The sequence below is a fragment of the Corylus avellana genome, chromosome ca6 (assembly GCF_901000735.1).
Source record: "Corylus avellana chromosome ca6, CavTom2PMs-1.0".
Lineage (NCBI taxonomy): Eukaryota > Viridiplantae > Streptophyta > Magnoliopsida > Fagales > Betulaceae > Corylus > Corylus avellana.
In genome coordinates this window covers 3,764,779-3,784,656 of record NC_081546.1, presented here as the reverse complement: position 1 = coordinate 3,784,656, position 19,878 = coordinate 3,764,779, and the positions used below count along the sequence as shown (strand labels likewise).

The following is a 19,878-nucleotide window of genomic DNA, read 5'->3' as shown; positions in this document are numbered from 1 at the left end:
AGTATGAGCATCTTCTCTTCCGCTCCCTAAATTTATTCAATATCTAACTCCTCAAACTAGAGTTATGCTCATTTCAAATTAACAACAACAACAAAATTAGGGTTATGCTTTTACTATTCTACTTGAATATTATTTTTAAGCATTTATTTATTCTGTCTCTCCGACATTCATATTTGAAAATTTGTCTTTTCCTAAAGATATTTATCACATTCTTCAAACTTTTTCAAACTTTAAACTCCTCACCATCGTCGATTCATAAGTCATTTGTATATCTCTAGGAAACATAATGACCAAGAAAAAGAAAAAAAGAGAAAAGTGAACACTTCGGTAATTTTGTGGGCTTGATGAGAGTATGGAAGAGGAAGAAAGAAAGACAGAAGAGAAAATTAAAAATTAAAAAATAATAATAATAATAAATTAATTCCTTTTTTCTTTGGACAAGACAATTTAGTTTAGTGGTTGGGCTTCTCATAAAAAAATGAAATTTAATTTGGGTTGAATAGTCTTGGGCCCTTGGCTAACCACATTCACCAAATTACAAAGATAACATCCACCATAACCAGTAATTACCGTCAAGCCATCAATGCAGATTATATGGAGACTTTATCTTCGTCCTATCATTTCCATCCATTCAAAACAAGAAACATGCTACTCATTTTCGAATTAAACACACTTCCATGTTGGTGCAACAAAAAAGATTAAATAAAAAAAAAAGTAATTAGTAAAATATTAATCAAATAATTAAATTCTAACTTAAACACTTACGTGATAATTTGACATGGAATCAGAATAGAGGTCGTAAGTTTGAATTCTAAATCTACAATTTAAGCCTAATTTTAGTTAAATAAATATTTCATGAAGAGGAGTAATTATAGAATATTAATTCAATAGTTAGATTCATAATTTTCTATAAACTAAACAAAGGATATTCTTTATGGGTTAAGAGGCTCCTCTCCAAATCGATTCAAGTGAAATAGGATAATAACATCAATTGAGTTGATTTTAAATAGAAAAAAGATAAAAAAAAAAAAAAAAACTATTAATAACAGGTATTTGTTTTTGGTAATGTAATGAAGAGTAATAGAGGCCCTATTGCTATCATGTGATGATGCATAATGGCCTTTTAAACCATGGATTCTTACAATAATTCAAGGATTTGGCTTACTAAAAAAGCCTTACTTTTAGAATGACTAAATTACCCTACTTGCATTTTTTTTTTTTTTAATAAAAAAGAAAAACTTAATTTACCCAACAAGTTATATATATGTACACATACATACCTTTTGAGATCTCATCCCCCAAAGAAGTTGAACAACATCACTAAACAATCTAACAAATGCAATTTCACCCTGGAATTAGATCCAACAATTCAACAACCTCAGCCATAACTGGCCTCTCTCTTGGGCTCTCCACAGTACACTTGGCAGCGACATCAAAATAGTCCTTAACATTGCCTTCTACTAGCCCCTCCCTCCAAATATTGGCATCCACCATTTCCATTTGCCGATTTTCGGCCACCATTCTCTTGGCCCATTCCACCAACAAAACCTGTTTCCCATCCATTACCATTGGCAAATTGGGCCGCTTCCCGGTCGCAATCTCCAACATTAATATCCCGAAACTATACACATCGGCCTTAACCGTCGCTGCAGTGAACCCTTCCTTGTACTCTGGGGGCATGTACCCCATCGTGCCCGCCACTTGTGTGGACACGTGTGAATGCAAGGAGTCGATGCGCCTTGCCAGCCCAAAATCCGCAATATGCGCCTCAAACTCCGAGTCCAACAACACATTACTAGCCTTTATATCCCTATGAATAATGGGCTTCTCCAACCCATGGCAATAGGCCAACCCATTAGCCACGCCCTTGGCAATCTTAATCCTCGTCTCCCAACTCAGCGGTTTCCGTACACCCCCCTGCAAGAGCGCCGCCATGTCATCGTTCTCCGATGACGCGTCCTGCAACCATTGGTCGAGGCTACCCTTCTCGATATACTCGTAAACCAAGAGCCTTTCGGCGCCCGAGACGCAGTAGCCGAGAATCTTAACGATATTCGGGTGTCGAAGCTTGCCCAGAGTCTCCATCTCGGCCCGAAACTCCCGAAACCCTTGGAAAGCGTCTGGGTCGAGCTTCTTGATGGCGACGGTGCCGCCGCTGGGGAGCTGGGCCTTGTAGACGAGGCCGAAGCTGCCGTCGCCGACAATCAGGTCGGCGGAGAAGTTCTTTGTGGCTTTGACGAGGTCTTCCATGGAGAGTCGGAGGGATGGGTCGAAGGACGCGGCGCTCTCGTCGACGGCGATGGAGGATAGCTCTGTCTTAGGTAGTTTGGGGAGCGCACGTGCTTGGACTCGCCCGCGGCCTCGGGCCTGATCACCTCTTTTCTTGTTTCGTTTACAGAGAACGAACAAGATAGCGAAGAGAATGATCATGAAGAAGAAGCTTGCCGACGCTGCGATAATTGCTTGGAGCGGTTTATCCAATTCACCCATTTTGAACGAAAGAAAGAAAGGAACTGGAATTCAAGCAGAAAGAGAGAGATGGGTTTAGATGATAAAGGTGTTGTCCCTGTTGGGTGTGTTCAGGGTTACGTGTGGGTTTGGGATTTGACTGAGAAGGGTGGGGGAAGGAAAATCAGAGCCGGCGACAGCGGTGGAGTGGGGTTTCAAGGAAGGTGGGGTTTGGTCATCGGTGGTCTTCAAGTCTTGCCTTTGTATTGAGTGAGGCCGAGTCAACGTGTAATGGGTTTGTGGGCAAGGATCGTGTGCGGGAGTGAGTTGTCAAGGTGTGGTTGATCATGGACCGTGTATGAGAGTTGAAGGTTCGTTGCAATGAAATTGAAGGGAAATGATGATGATGATGTTTTTTTGACGTGTTAAATGCTATTATGGGATTGAAGACTACCTCTTGAGTAAGATACAATCATGTATGAGTAAGATAATAAAAGTCAGACATGGTGTTAACTAATCTTTGACTTTGAATAATGTTCTATATTAAACCTCTTATCTCACTACTATCTCACTATGATGTTATCAATCTATCATTGGATCAGCCATGTTATATGACTACCATACAATTTGGATGGCATAGCGGTAAAATCAACCATTAATTTTTTTTTTTTTTTTTTTACAAGTCTTTATTAATCTATTTTCATTACATCGTTATCTCAATTGTATGATAAATGTAATCAACCAAAAACCAGCACAAGAAGAAAGTGAAACCTAGAAGATGAGTTGAGGGTGATGGATCATGGACCCTTCATATGTCTGCTCTAATTGTAGCGACAATCAAAGAGCAAAAGCGAAACCCAAGAAAAAGGCAATGATTGCTTTAAATAATTGACTGTTCCAATCAATCATGTGCTGCCAAATAGCAAGTAAATACATAGCTAGAGTCCATGGGAGGACCCACACGGCATTGTCTAGGTTCTTGAGTTCTGACCTGTTCAAACTACATTTAAAGGGAAACGGGAGATATTTGAAGCAATATGGAGGAAAACAATTACTTAAAATTTAGACCAGGGCAAAGGGGTAATTTACTTGCACTAAGCATTAGAGCTCTAAGCGGCCAGGGACCACACAAAGAACTTGGGCTTTTTCGTATTAATGATTAATGAAAGTTCAATAGTTTTCTTCTAATAACCACCCCAACATTTGGCAAGCCCTTGGGCAGTTTTCATGAAGCCTAATAGACAGACATTAATCTGTTGCTAAGTACCTGATTCCACTCTCGTTGTCTCCTTCAGACAGTTTTGCTTCGGGGTGTGGCCTTCGGGGAGTGCAGGCAACATTTTTGATGATTGAGTAATGAAGATCAAAGTCCGCCTTCAATTTTGAGCAGCAGGCTTCTATCCACTTCTCTGCTACACTGGTAGCTACACAGTCTTGGCTGTCCCTTTCATGTTCTTCGATGGCAGGTCGTATTTCATTGTATAAGGAATCAAGCACAGAGTTGGCATTGTTCTTAATTTCCTGCAAAAAAACTATCATTTTCAACATGAATTTTAATAACAGAAATAATAACTATGAAGATGAAACATTAGACATCATTCGTTCTATGATTGATATTTCATATAACAAACTGAGAACAAATTTTTTTGGTGCTGTTGGATACAGCATCCATCACTACAGTGAGAATATGCAATTTGATCATCTAAGTGATGCATAAAACAGAAAATATTTCTTGATAAGGGCATAAAACAGAGAATATTAAGATCATAAGACCTCATTATATTCCAGATAGGACATGTTATGAGAGTGGGGGTGAATTGCAATTGGTTGAAGCATCCATCATCCATCATGTAATGATAATGATGTTCTTTGTGGTCTTCTAAGTAATCTCTATATGAGGCCTGGATAAACAGATTTCACTCAGAAATGAAATCCCACAACGAGAATAAGTCATTTACTTTAATCTTAGAGAATAAAAGAATTGTTTTGACAATATGCTAAGCTTCAAGCATGCTAGTAAGAGCATATTGGAATGGTTTCCTGAATCTAATTTTCCATACTATCATACATGTCGACGCCAAAAAGGAAGATCCTTAGATTTATAACCTTTTTAGAGATCATGTATTGTCATTTGAGCAAATCAATCCAGCTAAAAGTCTAGAAGTATAGCACATTTATCCCAAAAATGAAACACAAATCACGGTATACTTGGGTTAAATTTTGGCCAGAGTTAGAACGCTTTTTCCCTTGATGACAAATCATATTGAACGGCAGGCTACAATGTTAAATATCATAAATAACTTTGGCTAAACTACTATTTTGGTCCTTCAACTTTCAGGTTAATTTCAATTTTGTCCCCGAACATTCAATTGTGTCAATTTATTCCCACTTTTTTTTAAAAAAAGTAATCAAGATATCAATGCTACCCTTTCTGAACTGAAGCACAGAAATTGCAGGAGTGGCTAATAGAAATTGTCAAAGTCATCAATTTCATTGGCATGCATGCAAGTTTTACTAAATATACAGCGTGACACGTTATACAACCAGCAAACAAAAAAATATGCCACATCAACCACTTACAGAAAATTTGGTTATTTTTATCTGACTTGTATATTTGTTTTAGCATTAAAAATAAAGATAAAAACCAGCAAAAGATTGGAAGAAAAGATCCTCATTCATCCCATCCACTCCCCCCCCTTACAGAAATTTTGGTTATTTTTATCTGACTTATATATTTATTTTAGCATTAAAAATAAAGATCCACCCACCCACCCATAACCACCACTACCACCATCACCACAACCTATAACCAAGTACTTCAATTCAACAATATTTTGAGGAACTTTCAGTTAGCCATTAGTGGAAAAAGTAAAATCTGAATAAGCAAACGCATCTTGATGAGAGAGAGAGAGAGAGAAATAGGGAGGAAGAAAAGGAGAGAGAAGAAAATATAATACAAAAGTAGATAAAGAGCAGATAATAGAGAAAATACAAATAAAATTAATCAAAAATAAACATATGGTACCCCCGCATTTTCAAAACTGCCCTTCAAAGTTCCATCAATTTTCCGATCAAAACCACAAATCCTCTAATCAATCATTTCCAGAAGGGGTTACAAAGAATCGCACTTCTGTTGAGAAAACTCCTATCTTTTGGCTTATCCTCTCCTCTCACATGCCCTCTTATCAGTCTCCACATATTCGCTCAACCCCCCTCCCCTTTTCCTGTCCCACAAACCCTCCTCAAAAGCTCCTCTACGCATAATACACCTCAGCCTCCACCAAAACAATGTCGACCTGGATGTTTGTGTTTTCGTTGTAGATCAACTAAGTGGGGGAGGTGCTCATAGTGATTGGGGTGGTCGGTGGCAGATTTTTAAGTGGCTGGGTTGAAATTAATCAAAATTAGTGGTGATTGGTAGCAAATTTGTGGTGTGGGGACTGTTTTCATAGATTAATTTGAAGAAAATATTTAGAGCTAGAGTTCTGCCTAGGCTGAAACAGAGAAAAGAGGAAGAGTTGATTGGGGAAAATAGAGGAGAGGAGACAATAGCTCCTGTGTGTTGGGACACGTTATATAAGGGGGCCACGTGTCCCATTAGTCGCCCGGTCATGTGGCTGAGGTGCCACGTCAGACAAGCTGTGCACCCTTCACCGGCACATAAGCAAAATTATGTGGCACAAGTTTTCATGTTGGCGAAACTGATAACTTGTAGAACTTCTGTGAGCCACATCAACAATTTCCAGACTTCAGTTGATGGCAAGCATAACATTGACTAAAGGCAAGGGACTAAATTGACATAATTGAATGTTCAGGGGCTGAATTGAAATCAATCACAAAGTTGATGTCGTGGGACCTCTCCAAGGCAAGGCCTTTCGGACCTACCCTTGCAAAGTAAACTCCGGTCTCGTGCACCGCACCCTCAGAAGTTTCCCTGCACAGAACTGGTTAAGTTGCTGGCTTTTCACTAGGGGGTGTGGCCCCAAAGAATTGTCTGCACCCATGAGGTGTTGAATCTTGGACCTTAAAGGGAGCAATACCTCAAGACCAAGGCCTTCACCACTTTGAAATCAATCACAAAGTTAAAGGACCAAAGTAGTTTAACCAATAATTTTACTTTCCTTTTTTCCACAACGATGCTACAAGTAGAAAGCATCTGTAGCTCTCCTAGAAGTCTTGTCATTGTAGGACTACTATGTTCAAAATTCTACAATTCAACTCAATTAATGACCCTCAATGAGTAAACTTAAACTGTAGCAAAGAACGTACAGCCACAACCAAGACCCATAGTTGGCTCAAAGTCATTTCAGCAAGCCTAATAAGAGGACAAGGACTCTCTATAACAAATGAAATGAATAGTATTTGAAATGAACAGTATCCAATTTATGGTCAGGATTTAAAGTTAGTGCATTTAACGGTGTACATAATTCCACATTATTTAAATTTTTTAAAAGACACATCAACATTGACTTCATATATACTGTTAGATATACTAACTTTAAATCATAACCATGAAATTGATACTATTTATTTCATTTGAAATAGAGATGATCCTATTCCCTAATCAAAAAACTTATGAACCTTAATTATTCGACTTAAACTGTAGTAAAGAACCTAAAGCCAAAATGATCACCAGCTCAGATTGCATAAACCACTGCTAAAAACACAAAAAGCAGTTCATACCTCACATCTCAGGATTTCCTCTTGGGCTTGCTTTGTTACCAAAAGTAGGGCAATAAATTTTGCATTAACTTGATCCTGTGCAAGTTGTTTCAACCTTCCATTGGAATAGTGTTTTGATCTTTTCTTTGTCAAGGACCCTGGTCCAATGTGATAGTTCCGGCACGCACTATTACTTCGTATGCGAGATATCATTGCATTCTTTTGTGAAAAGGCCTGTTGAGTATCCTGTGAATACGGTTTCATCTCCACACTTGCTTCAGCTTTTACTTCATTGACAACTACAGCCTCCATGGGAACTGGATCAGGTGGCTGAACAACAAGAGCATTGGTTTCAAATTGGTGCTCAGATCCGACACCAACAGTCATTGTCATGGAGTATTTAATTTTTCCATCAATGTTATACTCAGAATTTGAGGAGTCAACACTTTTGAGGAGCTTAGAGGAAGGTTCGTCCTCTGCAGAATCGTAGAGCGGAATTTTCTCAACTGAATATCTGTTACCAAATAGGCATGTCAAGCTAAATATAGTAACACATAAAATGAGAACCGAAATTTGAATAACAAAGATTCATTGCACAAAATACAAATGTAACAAATATAGCAGCTATTCAATTCTTGAAGTTGGTCAGATAGATAGCCAAACCACGTATACTGCCCCCATCAAATCAACCTTTTTGAATTATACAGGACCTGAGTTGAGCAAACCAACAAGTGCAAGACAATTGAATCACAGGCAATTGACACAGTTGGACAATCCTTGTGAACCTAGCTACAAGTTTTAGCTGAATTCTAGGGCTATGAATTCCCAATTTTCAACTAAGTTATCAAATGTTTGTTTCAACTCCAACCAACTCAGTCCTTGAACTAATGGGCTGTTCCCTTTTTCAACATTGTCTTCACCGGAGTTTTATGGTGGTGGTTGTTGTGGGTTTTGGTGCTACGAGTATGGGTAATAGAGGCGGGGTTGAGCTTGACAAAGATATTTTTTTCATCAATTTGAGATTTTTTTTACTATTTTTTTTTTTAATTAATATTATAAAAATAAGCATAAAAATGGAGGTGATATTTCATATGCCATGTCCGCATCAGTCAAGTTGAGAAAAAGATTGGAGGACTTGATAGCACCAAGTTTAACTTTGGAACCTAATTGAAACCAGGGTCAAATTTTAGGGACCAAAATAGTAGTCAAGCCAAAAAACAAAACAAGAAAATAAGTAAAGAAAGAAAGAAATCCAATGGAATAAATAAACCAGACAAGTTGAGCGAGGTCCAATGAACTAAAATCCAAACTATAAAAAAGATTTGACTTGCTATATATTGAGAACTTAAAAAATAGTGATACATAGTGCATGATTCAATACACCCAGCACTTGAGAATGGAACAGGAAAAGCTGCATATAAACACATCAAGAATATCAATAATGCATTACCTGTCATCATCATCTTCCCACAAATAGGTATCCTCCTGTTGAAGAGGTTCCATACATGCAGACAGAAATATATTAATTATAGGAACCACAGCCATAGAAGAAAACCAGTTCCCACCCAAAAAAAAAAGAAAAAAAAAAAAGAACAGAAAATAATAATTCATTGAGAAAACCATAACTGGACAATGCAAAAATAGTTCAAACATTGTAAGATCATTGCAAAATGTATCCTACAAGGCAAGCAACCTATATCGATCAGATTAAAGTTGCAACAAATAGATCGGCCAACATTGCACCGTGTAAGAAACTGGTAACTTCTACAAAAACAGGCCAAAATATATTTTGGTCCTTCGAAGTCTGGGTTTGCCATCAATTTGGTCCATGAAGTTTGAATTTGGTCAATTTGGATTTGGCCCCTGAAGTGTGTATTTGTTGTCAATACAGTCCTTCCCTCCAAAACCATTAACCTGTTGCATGTCGTGTGACATGCACATGAGTTGAAAACAGCATTGTTTTTGAAAAAGATATTGCGAGAAAGAAAAAAAAAAAAAAAAACCCTTTTTTTCTCAAATTTCTAATCACTTCACTTGTTAATGTAATTTATACTAAAATTTTAAACTCACAAGTAAATTACTTGACATTTAACAGTAAATTTAACAGATTTGGATGGAAAGGCTATATTAATAATGAATACAAACTTAAATGACCAAATTTGAAATTTCAGACAGCAAACCCAAATTTGGAGGGACCAAAATGTATTTTAGCCAACATTTTACGTCTACAATGTGCAACTGTAGCATCTCTATAGAACTAATGGACTTGCAATATATGAATGTTTGAAAATATATATATATATATATATATATATCATTTCATTATTACCTCCAACATGAAGAACACCTATTTTGTGAAACTCTCAGAATAAAAACATTGTGACTCTAATAGATAGCACCACTAATGTTTATGTCAATAACCACATCAGATTTTAGTAATTTGGGAGGCTGTCATTTGGCAACAGAAAACCATTTCTACATCCTGTCGCTGTAAGTGAACTTGGCACAATCTTACATACAAGTCAAGTAACTCATATCTTGACACTCTCGGCTTGAATGCCTTAAAATTGGATAAGTGGATGTCTAGAAAAGTTCACAGCTTTAAAGATGCTTGCTAGTCAGTTTGTCAAGCTCTGAAACACACCTAAGTTCAAGATTTCTTCACCAAGCGTGAAGAGCCATATTATCTAAGAAATATTACCAAGTATAAAGTAGTTATTTGTTTATTACCAATATATCCAACTCCCCCTCTCACAGGTGACTCTGACAGTCTGACTCCTTGAATGGTCCTTCAGTTTCTTGTGTGAGCTCACCAATTCATAGGAAGCAGGCTACCCCCCAAAATAGGCTTGTTCATTTGTTGTTAGGATGGCCCTGTCAGGCACTCCCTTCTTGTAGTGGATAAACTTAGTCGGGAAAGGTTATAATCCCATCCCAAGAAGCTCCTTAAGAGAAAAGGGAGGCTCTTAAGTAAGATCCATCTGTCATCAACTATACAATTTTTATCCTGATGAGTTTCTCACTTCTTGTGTATGTGTATAGAAGACAAACAAAACAAATGAAGGACACCACAAGCATTAAATAACTGGCCAAAAGCCTGAAATCATTTAGCTTAACTGGAATGATCCAGTTTGAGTAGCTATCCAAAATGATAAGAGCTGTCTCAGCTTACGTTTGCTCATTTCCATGGATCTGTAACTAAATGGAAGCTGAAACTAAGTATACAATAGAAACAATAGTAAGATAATGCCTATGACACTAAGATGCAAATGGGGGAGGCATTCTATACTGTTAACCACTTTGAAAGGCCAACCCAATATGTAATGGGATGAATCTTGTAAAAAAAAAAACCATTGTGCAATGAATGTCTTTGTTATACCTTATAAGGCACTTTATCATGGGGTTGAAGAAAACATTGTGCAATAAATGTCTTTGTAAAAAAATTCACATGACACGGGCATGATATACGTTCTATCAACCTCAACATTTCCACACGGCACCCTTTCGGGTGATCCTCAATTGTCTTTCTTTTACTCTTTTTTTTTTTTTTTTTTTTCCCCTTTCTGGTAATGTCCTTAATTGTCTATTCATTACAACAAAATGGGCTCTACCAGTCTCCAACTATAGAGTCCAAATTGAACTGGATATTAGCTACTAGTAGGACATCACAAAATATAGCGCAGACAAACTACAAAGGATGTGCAGTAATGATTTCGGACAACTTGCAACAAAGCCACTTTCTGAATGAAGAATACACCTAGTTGATGTATTACAAATTAAATTCAACAAATAACTAAATTATTAATAACTTAACAACAAAGCATTTAATGAGTAGGAAAGTCATCTTTCTTTACCTAGCCTTAATGCCAACAGGAAATAACAGCTCAAGCCCCCACTGTTAAAATTGCTTTGCAACCCAGTGAGGGATCTTTAAAGTTACGAAGGAATACACTTAATGCATGCTGAAGCATTCAATAAGCACAAGCTATTACTTATCACTAGTATTATAAATACATGTTTGTAAAACCATATGAGAATAAGAGAATAACAGCATCACTCAAAGGTAAACTTTCACTTCATGGAATTACTGGCTCAATATGGGATTAGCATTGACATCTATCTCAACAGTTAGTCTAAGTTTCCTTTTTCTTTTTCCTTTTTCTGATTTAGATTCTCTGAGCAGAACAGAATCTTCAAAATTCAAATTAAATTGATCAAAATTTACCTGAAAACCACGAGATCTTGCCCCAAGAAATCCACAACAGCTTGCTGCACCACACAGGCAGCGAACCTTGGCACCACCATACCATTCAAAATTGTAGTCATATCCCAATTCTGTTCCTCTAGATATATCTTCCTTTGCAAATATTCCAACCCTTATTTCCCCCAATACAGTCCATTTCCTTGTCTCACAATTTGGTTGGCTGAAAAATGAAGAAAGGACTTGGTTAATGTCAAACTCAAGCACAACAAGCCAAATTTGTCTATTAGATATCTTGTCTCAATTGGCTAACCATGAATGGTTGATAAACCTAGCAAGGCTTCCCTTTTTAGTAGCATCAATAGATTCAGAAGCATTGAGAGAAATTATAAATGCATCTCTGAGACCTGCATCAATCCACACGATGGTGAAATGGGTTTTGAGATAAAAGTAACATAGACTTGTATAGGATAAACTTATGCTCACCCTGAATTTCATAAGCTTGGGATCTTCGCTTTGCATCTTTCCATGATATTACTTCGCCACAGTATTCAATAATAAACTGTCCCACCTGAATTGGATAAAACAAATAAAAATGTATAAAATCAGTAATTTATAAATCTCCTCCATTGATTCCATGGTGACAAGTAAATAATTTAAAAGTTAAGTGATAAATATGATTATAAAAGTGCTGAATATACATTTCTCACCAATGAGATATATTTGCATATTGTTAGTTATGATGGGAATAGGCAAATGAAAGAGAAAATAGGGGTGCATCTCACTATTACATTCATTCCATTCATTGCACATATATAGGAGTTTTGTACAATGTTCTAGATAATAGACAGCTCACACAAAGCTCATAATAGGACACCTCACCATGTTTCTAGCACAAGGACTCATGCATATTATTCTCTAACACTCCCCCCTCAAGCAGAAGCATATATATAATGCTTCAGCTTGGAAGAAACAAACAAACTATAATACTCCCCATCAAGCTGGAACAGGTTGGAATAAACAAACAGAAAGACAAATTTTATTAAAAAGACATGAAAAATAATATGCACTCTAAACCAATCAAACAAGCTGAAATTCCCCCAAAAAAAAGGGCAACACCTATCGAAAATTAAACTAAAACTGCAACGCCGGTCGAAACCTCACCGGAAAACTTCAATACACAGTCGGATCTCACCTCAAAACACCAAGGCTGGTCGGATCTCGCTGGAAACCGATTGCCGATTGAAAACTCACCAGAAACACAAACGCCAGTCAAAAACTCACCGGAAAACAACCCATGAACATCAGAAAACAACCAAGAGTGTGCAAGAAAAAACTAGACCCAGCAAAACAGTGCCGCAAAACAACCAAGAGCTCGCTGGAGAACACCAGATCCTGCAAAACAGTGCCCGGAAACAACCCACTGAAAATTTGCCAAATACGTGCTGATAGACAAAACAAACTGTCAGCACTCCGACAGAGAGTAAGTTCACTGTCACCACGCGGAAACAAAGAGTGCACTTAGAACAGTCAACAGCCCCAGTGAAACAAGGCACCAAACACTGATCACCGAACACCAAAAAAGAAAAACACTGACACCGGCCCCACCGAGAGGACACCGAAATGGGCAAAACAAATGGAGAAGCCACCGAAAAGGGACTGGCTGGAACACTCAAGAGCACCTAAGGAGCTCTTTCGTTGTTGAGCTCTCGGATTGCTCTCTTATTATCATTCTTAATATGAACATTGTGTCAAGGTAGACATGACAGTGGCTGGAAAAGGAGAAGGCTGAAATTTGCCAGAGAGTACCGGAAAATATAAAATCTGGTCAAAAAATGATGGAAACAGGCGAGAACTCGCCAGAAAATATCAGATCCTATTGGCGGCAGCGCAGGGTACTAGATAACGGGTTGACCTGGTTGCAACACAGGTTGGTACAGTCAGGTATGAGACTGGGTCAAGCTGGGTTGATGTAAGTGTCCTGGGCTCACTAACTTACTGTGCTAGGTGAAGGAAAGCTCAGCCCTTTTTTTGTTTACTTGGGATGGACTGAACCTCTGCTTTTTTAATGTTGGGTTTGGACTGGGATTGTTTTGATTAATGCAAGTGGACTAGGCCGGACCCGGCTCAAGAACAAAACTGGAATAAGTTTATTCCGGATAAGGAAATTCTTGTCCTGGATGGGGATAAGATACGCCCGCAACCAAAAACGAGTTGTCTAGCGAATTTACCACCACATAACCCATTGGAGACTACCACTAAGCACCATAGACTCCTCTAGAATAGCCACCAAGCACCACAAAGAAAGCCGCTAACCATGAAAACCACTAAGAAACACCACAGAAAACCAAACTACACCAAAATCAATCTGACACCTCCAAAAAAAAAAACAAAATCGATCTTTTTTGTCTTTTCCTTTTTTTTCACACCGGAGACTTTTTCAGGTCACCAAGACAGCTCTTTTAGAGTTTCATCAAGGCACTGCCAGGGTGGGATTCCACTGAGAGGAGGCTGACCAAAAATAAGCTCTAAAGGCTTAACAAAAACGAGGGGGAGAAAAAACTATAAACAAGGAAGACTAAACAAGAATTCTAAACCCTAGAATCTTGCTCTGATACCATGTTAGTTATGATGGGAATAGCCAAATGAAAGAGAAAATAGGGGTGAATCTCACTATTACATTCATTCCACATATATAGGAGTCTTTGTACAATGTTCTAGATAATAGACAGCTCATACTAGGACACCTCACCATGTTTCTAGAGTAGGGAATCATGCATATTAGTCTCCATTACATATAAAGAAGGTAGACATATATGTGCTAATTAAATGAATGTTAGAATAGCAGATGTTTGTTATGCGGGTTTAGGGCTTCTTTGGGTTTTAGGGTTCTTTTCTTGAGGGTCTCTTTTTTCCAGCGTTCTCTTGTATACTTTATGTGTACTATGGTTGCGCCACTTTGCGCTTTTGATATGCAACATTACTTATCATAAAAATATATATATATAGCAGATGCCAAGTAACTAATGAATGCTTATTACATGACTGCAAAAGTTCACATGAGGCTAGCAAACTATTACCTTTAGATCCTCATCAGCTAGAAGACCCCACCCTCGGCCCTGAGTTTGAAACAACTTTGTTTTAGCATATTCACATTTCTGAAATCTCTGTAAAGTAAACATATGAGACATCAAAAAGGATCAAATATCAGTTTCATCATATTTAATAGGAAACTCAAAGGTCCATCAAACTTTCTAATAGTTATTCTAAACAGAATACGCTCCTCAAGTTTGCAAGAAAAAAAAATACATTGTAACAATTGATATAGCACAACATGGCGGGACAAAAAAAATTACATGGACACACATTTGTGTTTGTTTCTGCTGAGTGGATGAATATACATATATGCTAATGTACCCTTGGTTGAATAACACTTCTTGGGACCCCCATGGATTGTTCAGGATTCAAGCCCTCAGAGGAACATGTAAATGGGGTGAATATGGGCTATTGTCTTCAGGATATCAATCACTGGTACATGGGTTTGAGCTTTGAGAGCAACCAATTTCTTTGAGTGCTTAGCCGGTGGGTTATGTAGCAGCTACTGTGCAGTTAAACAATAAGGGGAAGAGGGTTATGGAGGTCACTAGTGTTAGCTTTGTCACCAGTGGTGCTCTATCTAAGGTCTCGCCGAAGGACGCCCAACCGCAACACCATGTACAATCCTCAAGCTCATATTTTGTTGGTGAGATTGTACATACAAAAGTTTTCAGGTCTGGGAAAGAGGTCGTGAGTTATGTCGATGGTTCTTGTTCAGGAAGTCCATCAGGTTTGGGCAGGACGTTAGTGCTTAGAGGTGGCCCAATCACTGATGGTAATCTATTGGGTTTGGGTGGCATAGAGAAAAAAAAAAAAAAAAAAAGTGACCGCTCCATTGATGAGGTAATCTATAATCCTCCTCAGTCCTCTCACAGTAGTGGTCAGTCACCACCACCGTGACAGGACATTAGTTGAATTAAAGGCTTTTTTCTTTAAGACACTTTATTATTGGGTTGTTGCCTTTGATTTTAACATTTTTAGCTTTCATATTTTTCTCGATCTTTTTTCTTCTTCAAGTTAGGTGTCTCTCTTGTACAAATCTTGTATGCTTGGGTTGCGCCTTTGCGCTTTTTAATGAACTTATCAAAAAATAAATAAACTAGTTTAAAAGCATAGATAACAATTCTTGGAAATAAATAAAATAAAATCAAGAGAGCTTAGAGCAACATGTTTTTTTATAAGTAATTGACTTTATTAAAAGTGCAAGGGCGTAACCCAAGTACACATGATGTACACGAGAAAAACTTATCCAAAAAAAGAAAAGAAAAAAGAGCAAGAAAATCATGAAAACTAGAAAAAAGAAAGTGATAATAAGCAGGCGCCTAGTGGTGCGAGGCATTAAAGAAAAAAGCCTTTAATTCCACCACCGTCCCTCGCGGTCTTCAAAGCTACAAGCATTTCTTTCTCTCCAGATACACCACATTATGCAAGACAAAACCATCTTACACAAAGTTGCACTATGAAACTACCAAATTGGCCTCTCCAACAAGTAAAGCAATCTACCACCTGTCAAGGCAGGACCCAGTCTAGCCCAAAAAGACTAAAAATAGAATCGCAAAAGGCAACAACATGTAAAAATATGAATGAGAATTCATATTCACCAATATATATATATGAAATGGCAACTACAATAACATCTGGGCAATCAATTTATTTATTTATTTTTAAATAGTCAATCAAGATCCCTATCAAATTAATTCAACTCCATAACATAAGTAATAATATGACCAAATTAATAAGATAACAGTATAGTTGGAACAGTTGGTGGAACCTACCTTGGGGTTTTGGGGGGTGCAAGTGTTTTTTGCTTGTTCTAGTTAGGTGTTTCCTTTTGTATACTCCTTGTGTACTTAGAGGTGCCTCATGCTTTTTAATAAAATTTGTCAATTACTTATCAAATAAAGGAAAGTGGAATGCTCGCACACAAACACACACACACATGTGAACAAGAAATCTCATAGTGACCTGATTCTTGCACAACACACCACAAGGGCAGTAACCAGGAGTGCATTCTGTGCTGGTATGTACATTCCAGCACCTCTCCCCACATGCACTATCAGGATCATTGGCATTATATTTGCATTCGCAGATAGCAATGTCCTCCTCCTTCTGCTTCTTGTGCCTAGAAACAAGCGAAAAATCAACTCAGCATTACAATAAGATTATTTTCAACTCAGCATAATAATAAATTATACAAACAACTCATTAGACTGCCATTGAATATTTAATAAATTATGAAACATGATGACTAACTTTCACCAGTTTCCCCCCCTCCCTTTCTATTTTGAAAAAGCTCTATGTAGTATGTACTGCCAATACACAGTTGCTTAATCATGCAGGTTGCTACTGAAAACACCATAATAACTTCTGAAACTCCTATTAATGGGTAAACATATGGTTTTTCTTACATTATTTGCACACTCACCCAGGTACAGGAAGGGACAAGGTCACAATGAAGTGATGGTCACTGTTATAGAACTACTTGGCTACTAAAATCCAACTCCATAACTTAGGACTAACCTTCATTTGCAGGTCAAATATTTAAAACAATACAATAGTGTAGTTCCATTTTCATACATATAAAGATAACTATGCTTTATATATTCAAATATTATACTAAAGTCCTATATAATACAATAGGTCAAATATTATACTAAAGTCATACCTAGTAACTAAAACAAGTTTGAACTATTTTTGTATTATGCTTGCTTTTCTCAAAAGCTCAGAGGTATTAGAGAATTATATAAATATAACTTGTTGACCAATTCTTTACATACATGTTATCCTCACAAATGAAGCATCATACATATAAAGATAACTATGCTTCACTTATGAGGTGATAACATTTTTTTTTTTTTTTTGGTTAAGTCTCATGAGGTGATAACATTTAAGTAAATAATTAGTCAAAAAGATATATTCAACAAAGAAAAACTTCAAGAGGATAAGAATGAAGAAAACAAAAACAAAGAAAAAAAAAAAAAAAAAAAGATAAGAGAAATCTTACTTTCGATATGAGAAATCATTTTGATTGATATCTATGTATTCTGGTAGTTCTTCAGTATGTTGATCCTTCAAACAAATCATTTTCCATGTCATTTACACATAATTTCTCAAAGTACGAATAAAATTAGAAAAATAGCCACTCTACATGACATGGAGCTACAAACTAAAAGAAAAATAATAAATTGTAAAGTTTTCAGTTTCTGCGGGTATGAATAATATACAACTTGTCATTGAAGTTCAAAGTTAGCCGCACACAATCAACAACCATCCTTAAATCCCCATTAACAAAAACATATCTACCTATAACCTAAATGAGCTTAAGTTCTCATCCCGCCTCTACCCTTCCCCACTACTCAACCCCCCTCTCTCTATGTAGGTACAAACACTAGTCAAAAGTCCACGTGATGCAAGAGCTTATCAGCCTATCAGCTAGAAATTATATGATGAGATAATTAAAGACAAATAAACTCACATAAATAAGAATTCTTTTAATATATATATATCTTTTTGCACACAAAATATAGAGTCCACAAAATTTTATTCAGCTTTTTGGTAGTTGGAATATCATTCTTTCAATCTAATATCATACATTTTTATCCAACTAGATCCAGAATTTGTTGAGCACATAGATATGTTTTATCTTAAATCACTTGGTATTGATAGCCTCTTCTCACCATTAGACGAGATTTCTGCTAATGTATTGTGACATAAAGAGCAATAACATTTAATTCTAAAAAACTTCATCAAATATTAAGTGGGTACTTTCAAACAAGGCAATTAATTTTTATTTTTTTTTCAAATGTTGGAAAATACAGTTAATAATATAACATCATCGGATTAATACAAAAAAATTTGGAATTTGCACTACAAAGGAAAAAACATGCAACAAATATATAGACAAGAGCAACTCCCAACTATAAAAGGTCATGTTTCAATTGTGAGCCAATATCTCTAATTACGGTTTTCTTTTTTTTTTTTCTTCCCCAGCACCATTTGCTCATGTACAAAGCCTGGCAAAAACCATACATTTGAATATTCTCTGAGGCATTTAATTCTGTTTAAGAGAACTCGGAAATTATACTACCAGACTTTGGGACTTCTTCAAACATGCTATTAAAGTGTCAAACATGATTCACAATAGTTTGTGATGGGCAACAGAAATTTCTCAGGGTTCTCCTTTCATATATGAAAACCCATAATATAGGACCATACCATTGAGATACCAAAATAAATCGTTAGACAAAATGCATCACATTGGTGGGTTAAGAAAATGCAGAACTACAAGCCCTTCCAAGCAGCGCGGATACCTTACTGATTATCTGCTACGTCAAAGCCAAGAAACACATAGTTACCACTCAAGTTCTTAATAAATTGGATTTCACATTATTGAAAAAGAAAATCAAGAAGATAAATATTCAAAAAATAAAGTCTCCAAACACATTCAATTCTCGTGATTATGCCAAATAATGAATTAAAAATGTAAATTAGGCAGCAACAAAAACAAAATTAAAATTAATGGATAATGTGGCAGTCATAGCCAGCACAAAATCCAATTTATGCAGTTTAATATTTTTATAAAAGTAATCTCATAAAAGATAAATATTTATAGTCATAACCAGCTCAAAGACAGGAGAGAACAAGAAAGTGATCAACCACAGAAGAACGGTTAGAAAAACGAAATTTCGGTGATTTCAATATCATAACATATAATTGAAACGAGAAACGTACGTGCTCGTGAAGCGGAATTGGATAATCAGCTAGGGTTTATGGGAATCCCAGCACGCTTGTGCAGAGAGAGAGAGGGAGAGAGAGAAGGGAAGGAGGAGGCCAGAAGAAGAGAAAGGAAAAGTACTAGACGACACCGGAGAGAAATTTGAAGAATAACGACGTCGCTTTACTTATCAAAGAGGGGGTTTTTTTGTTTTATTTTTTATTTTTAAATCGAAGTATCATTGTAAGAAAAGAAAAAAAAAAATTACTGTAATCCTCCCAAAAAATTACTTCATTATCAAATCATTCCTCGAGCTTCTGATTTTTATCAATTAGGCCCCATTTGGTTTGTGGAATAGACTTTTGGATTGGACTAGCTAATACTAGGTATAACTAGTCTTTTATTTGGTAACACTCTATTTCTTGAAATAGTCTATTCTCATGGGACTACTAATCTCATACACATAGGGTTAGCAGTGGCTTAGCTAATCATTTCCTGTGGAATTAAATTAATTGTGTAAATTGCCATAAAAAACCTCACTTGTGAGATTAAATTTCGTTATCTCTCTGATTCTTCTATATTTCTCTCTCTCTCTCTCTCTCTCTCTCTCTATATATATATATATATATATATATATATCTTCGTTTCTCTTTTCTCTGTCTCTATATTTCGTTCTCTATTTTTTTATCTCTCTTTTTATTTTCTTCCTTATTCTTTTGATACAATTTTTCTGCAAGTGCAAATGATTTTTTTTTTT

General features: G+C 36.6%; 2 protein-coding genes across 4 annotated transcripts; both read right to left on the bottom strand.

Annotated features, from left to right (window-relative positions):
* Positions 1-1,243: 1,243 nt before the first annotated feature.
* Positions 1,244-2,942, bottom strand: LOC132185041 (leucine-rich repeat receptor protein kinase EMS1). Its single transcript, XM_059598859.1, has one exon. It carries the CDS (start codon positions 2,488-2,490, stop codon positions 1,345-1,347), a length of 1,146 nt encoding a protein of 381 aa, XP_059454842.1. The 5' UTR covers positions 2,491-2,942; the 3' UTR covers positions 1,244-1,344.
* Positions 2,943-3,294: 352 nt separating this feature from the next.
* LOC132183953 (histone-lysine N-methyltransferase ASHH1) lies at positions 3,295-19,264 on the bottom strand. Of its 3 annotated transcripts, none has more exons than XM_059597427.1 (11): positions 19,139-19,264; positions 18,623-18,729; positions 17,412-17,476; positions 16,373-16,529; positions 14,392-14,478; positions 11,798-11,882; positions 11,625-11,718; positions 11,336-11,534; positions 8,561-8,595; positions 7,132-7,624; positions 3,295-3,969 (listed from the first exon to the last, which is right to left on the bottom strand). In XM_059597427.1, the coding sequence occupies exons 2-11, from the start codon at positions 18,623-18,625 to the stop codon at positions 3,697-3,699; spliced, it is 1,491 nt and encodes a 496-aa protein (XP_059453410.1). In that variant the 5' UTR covers positions 18,626-18,729; positions 19,139-19,264; the 3' UTR covers positions 3,295-3,696. The 3 variants fall into 3 exon arrangements, with proteins under 3 accessions (XP_059453410.1, XP_059453411.1, XP_059453412.1); XM_059597428.1 differs by having other exon boundaries at positions 14,392-14,430; XM_059597429.1 differs by having other exon boundaries at positions 3,763-3,980.
* Between the last annotated feature and the right edge of the window lie 614 nt (positions 19,265-19,878).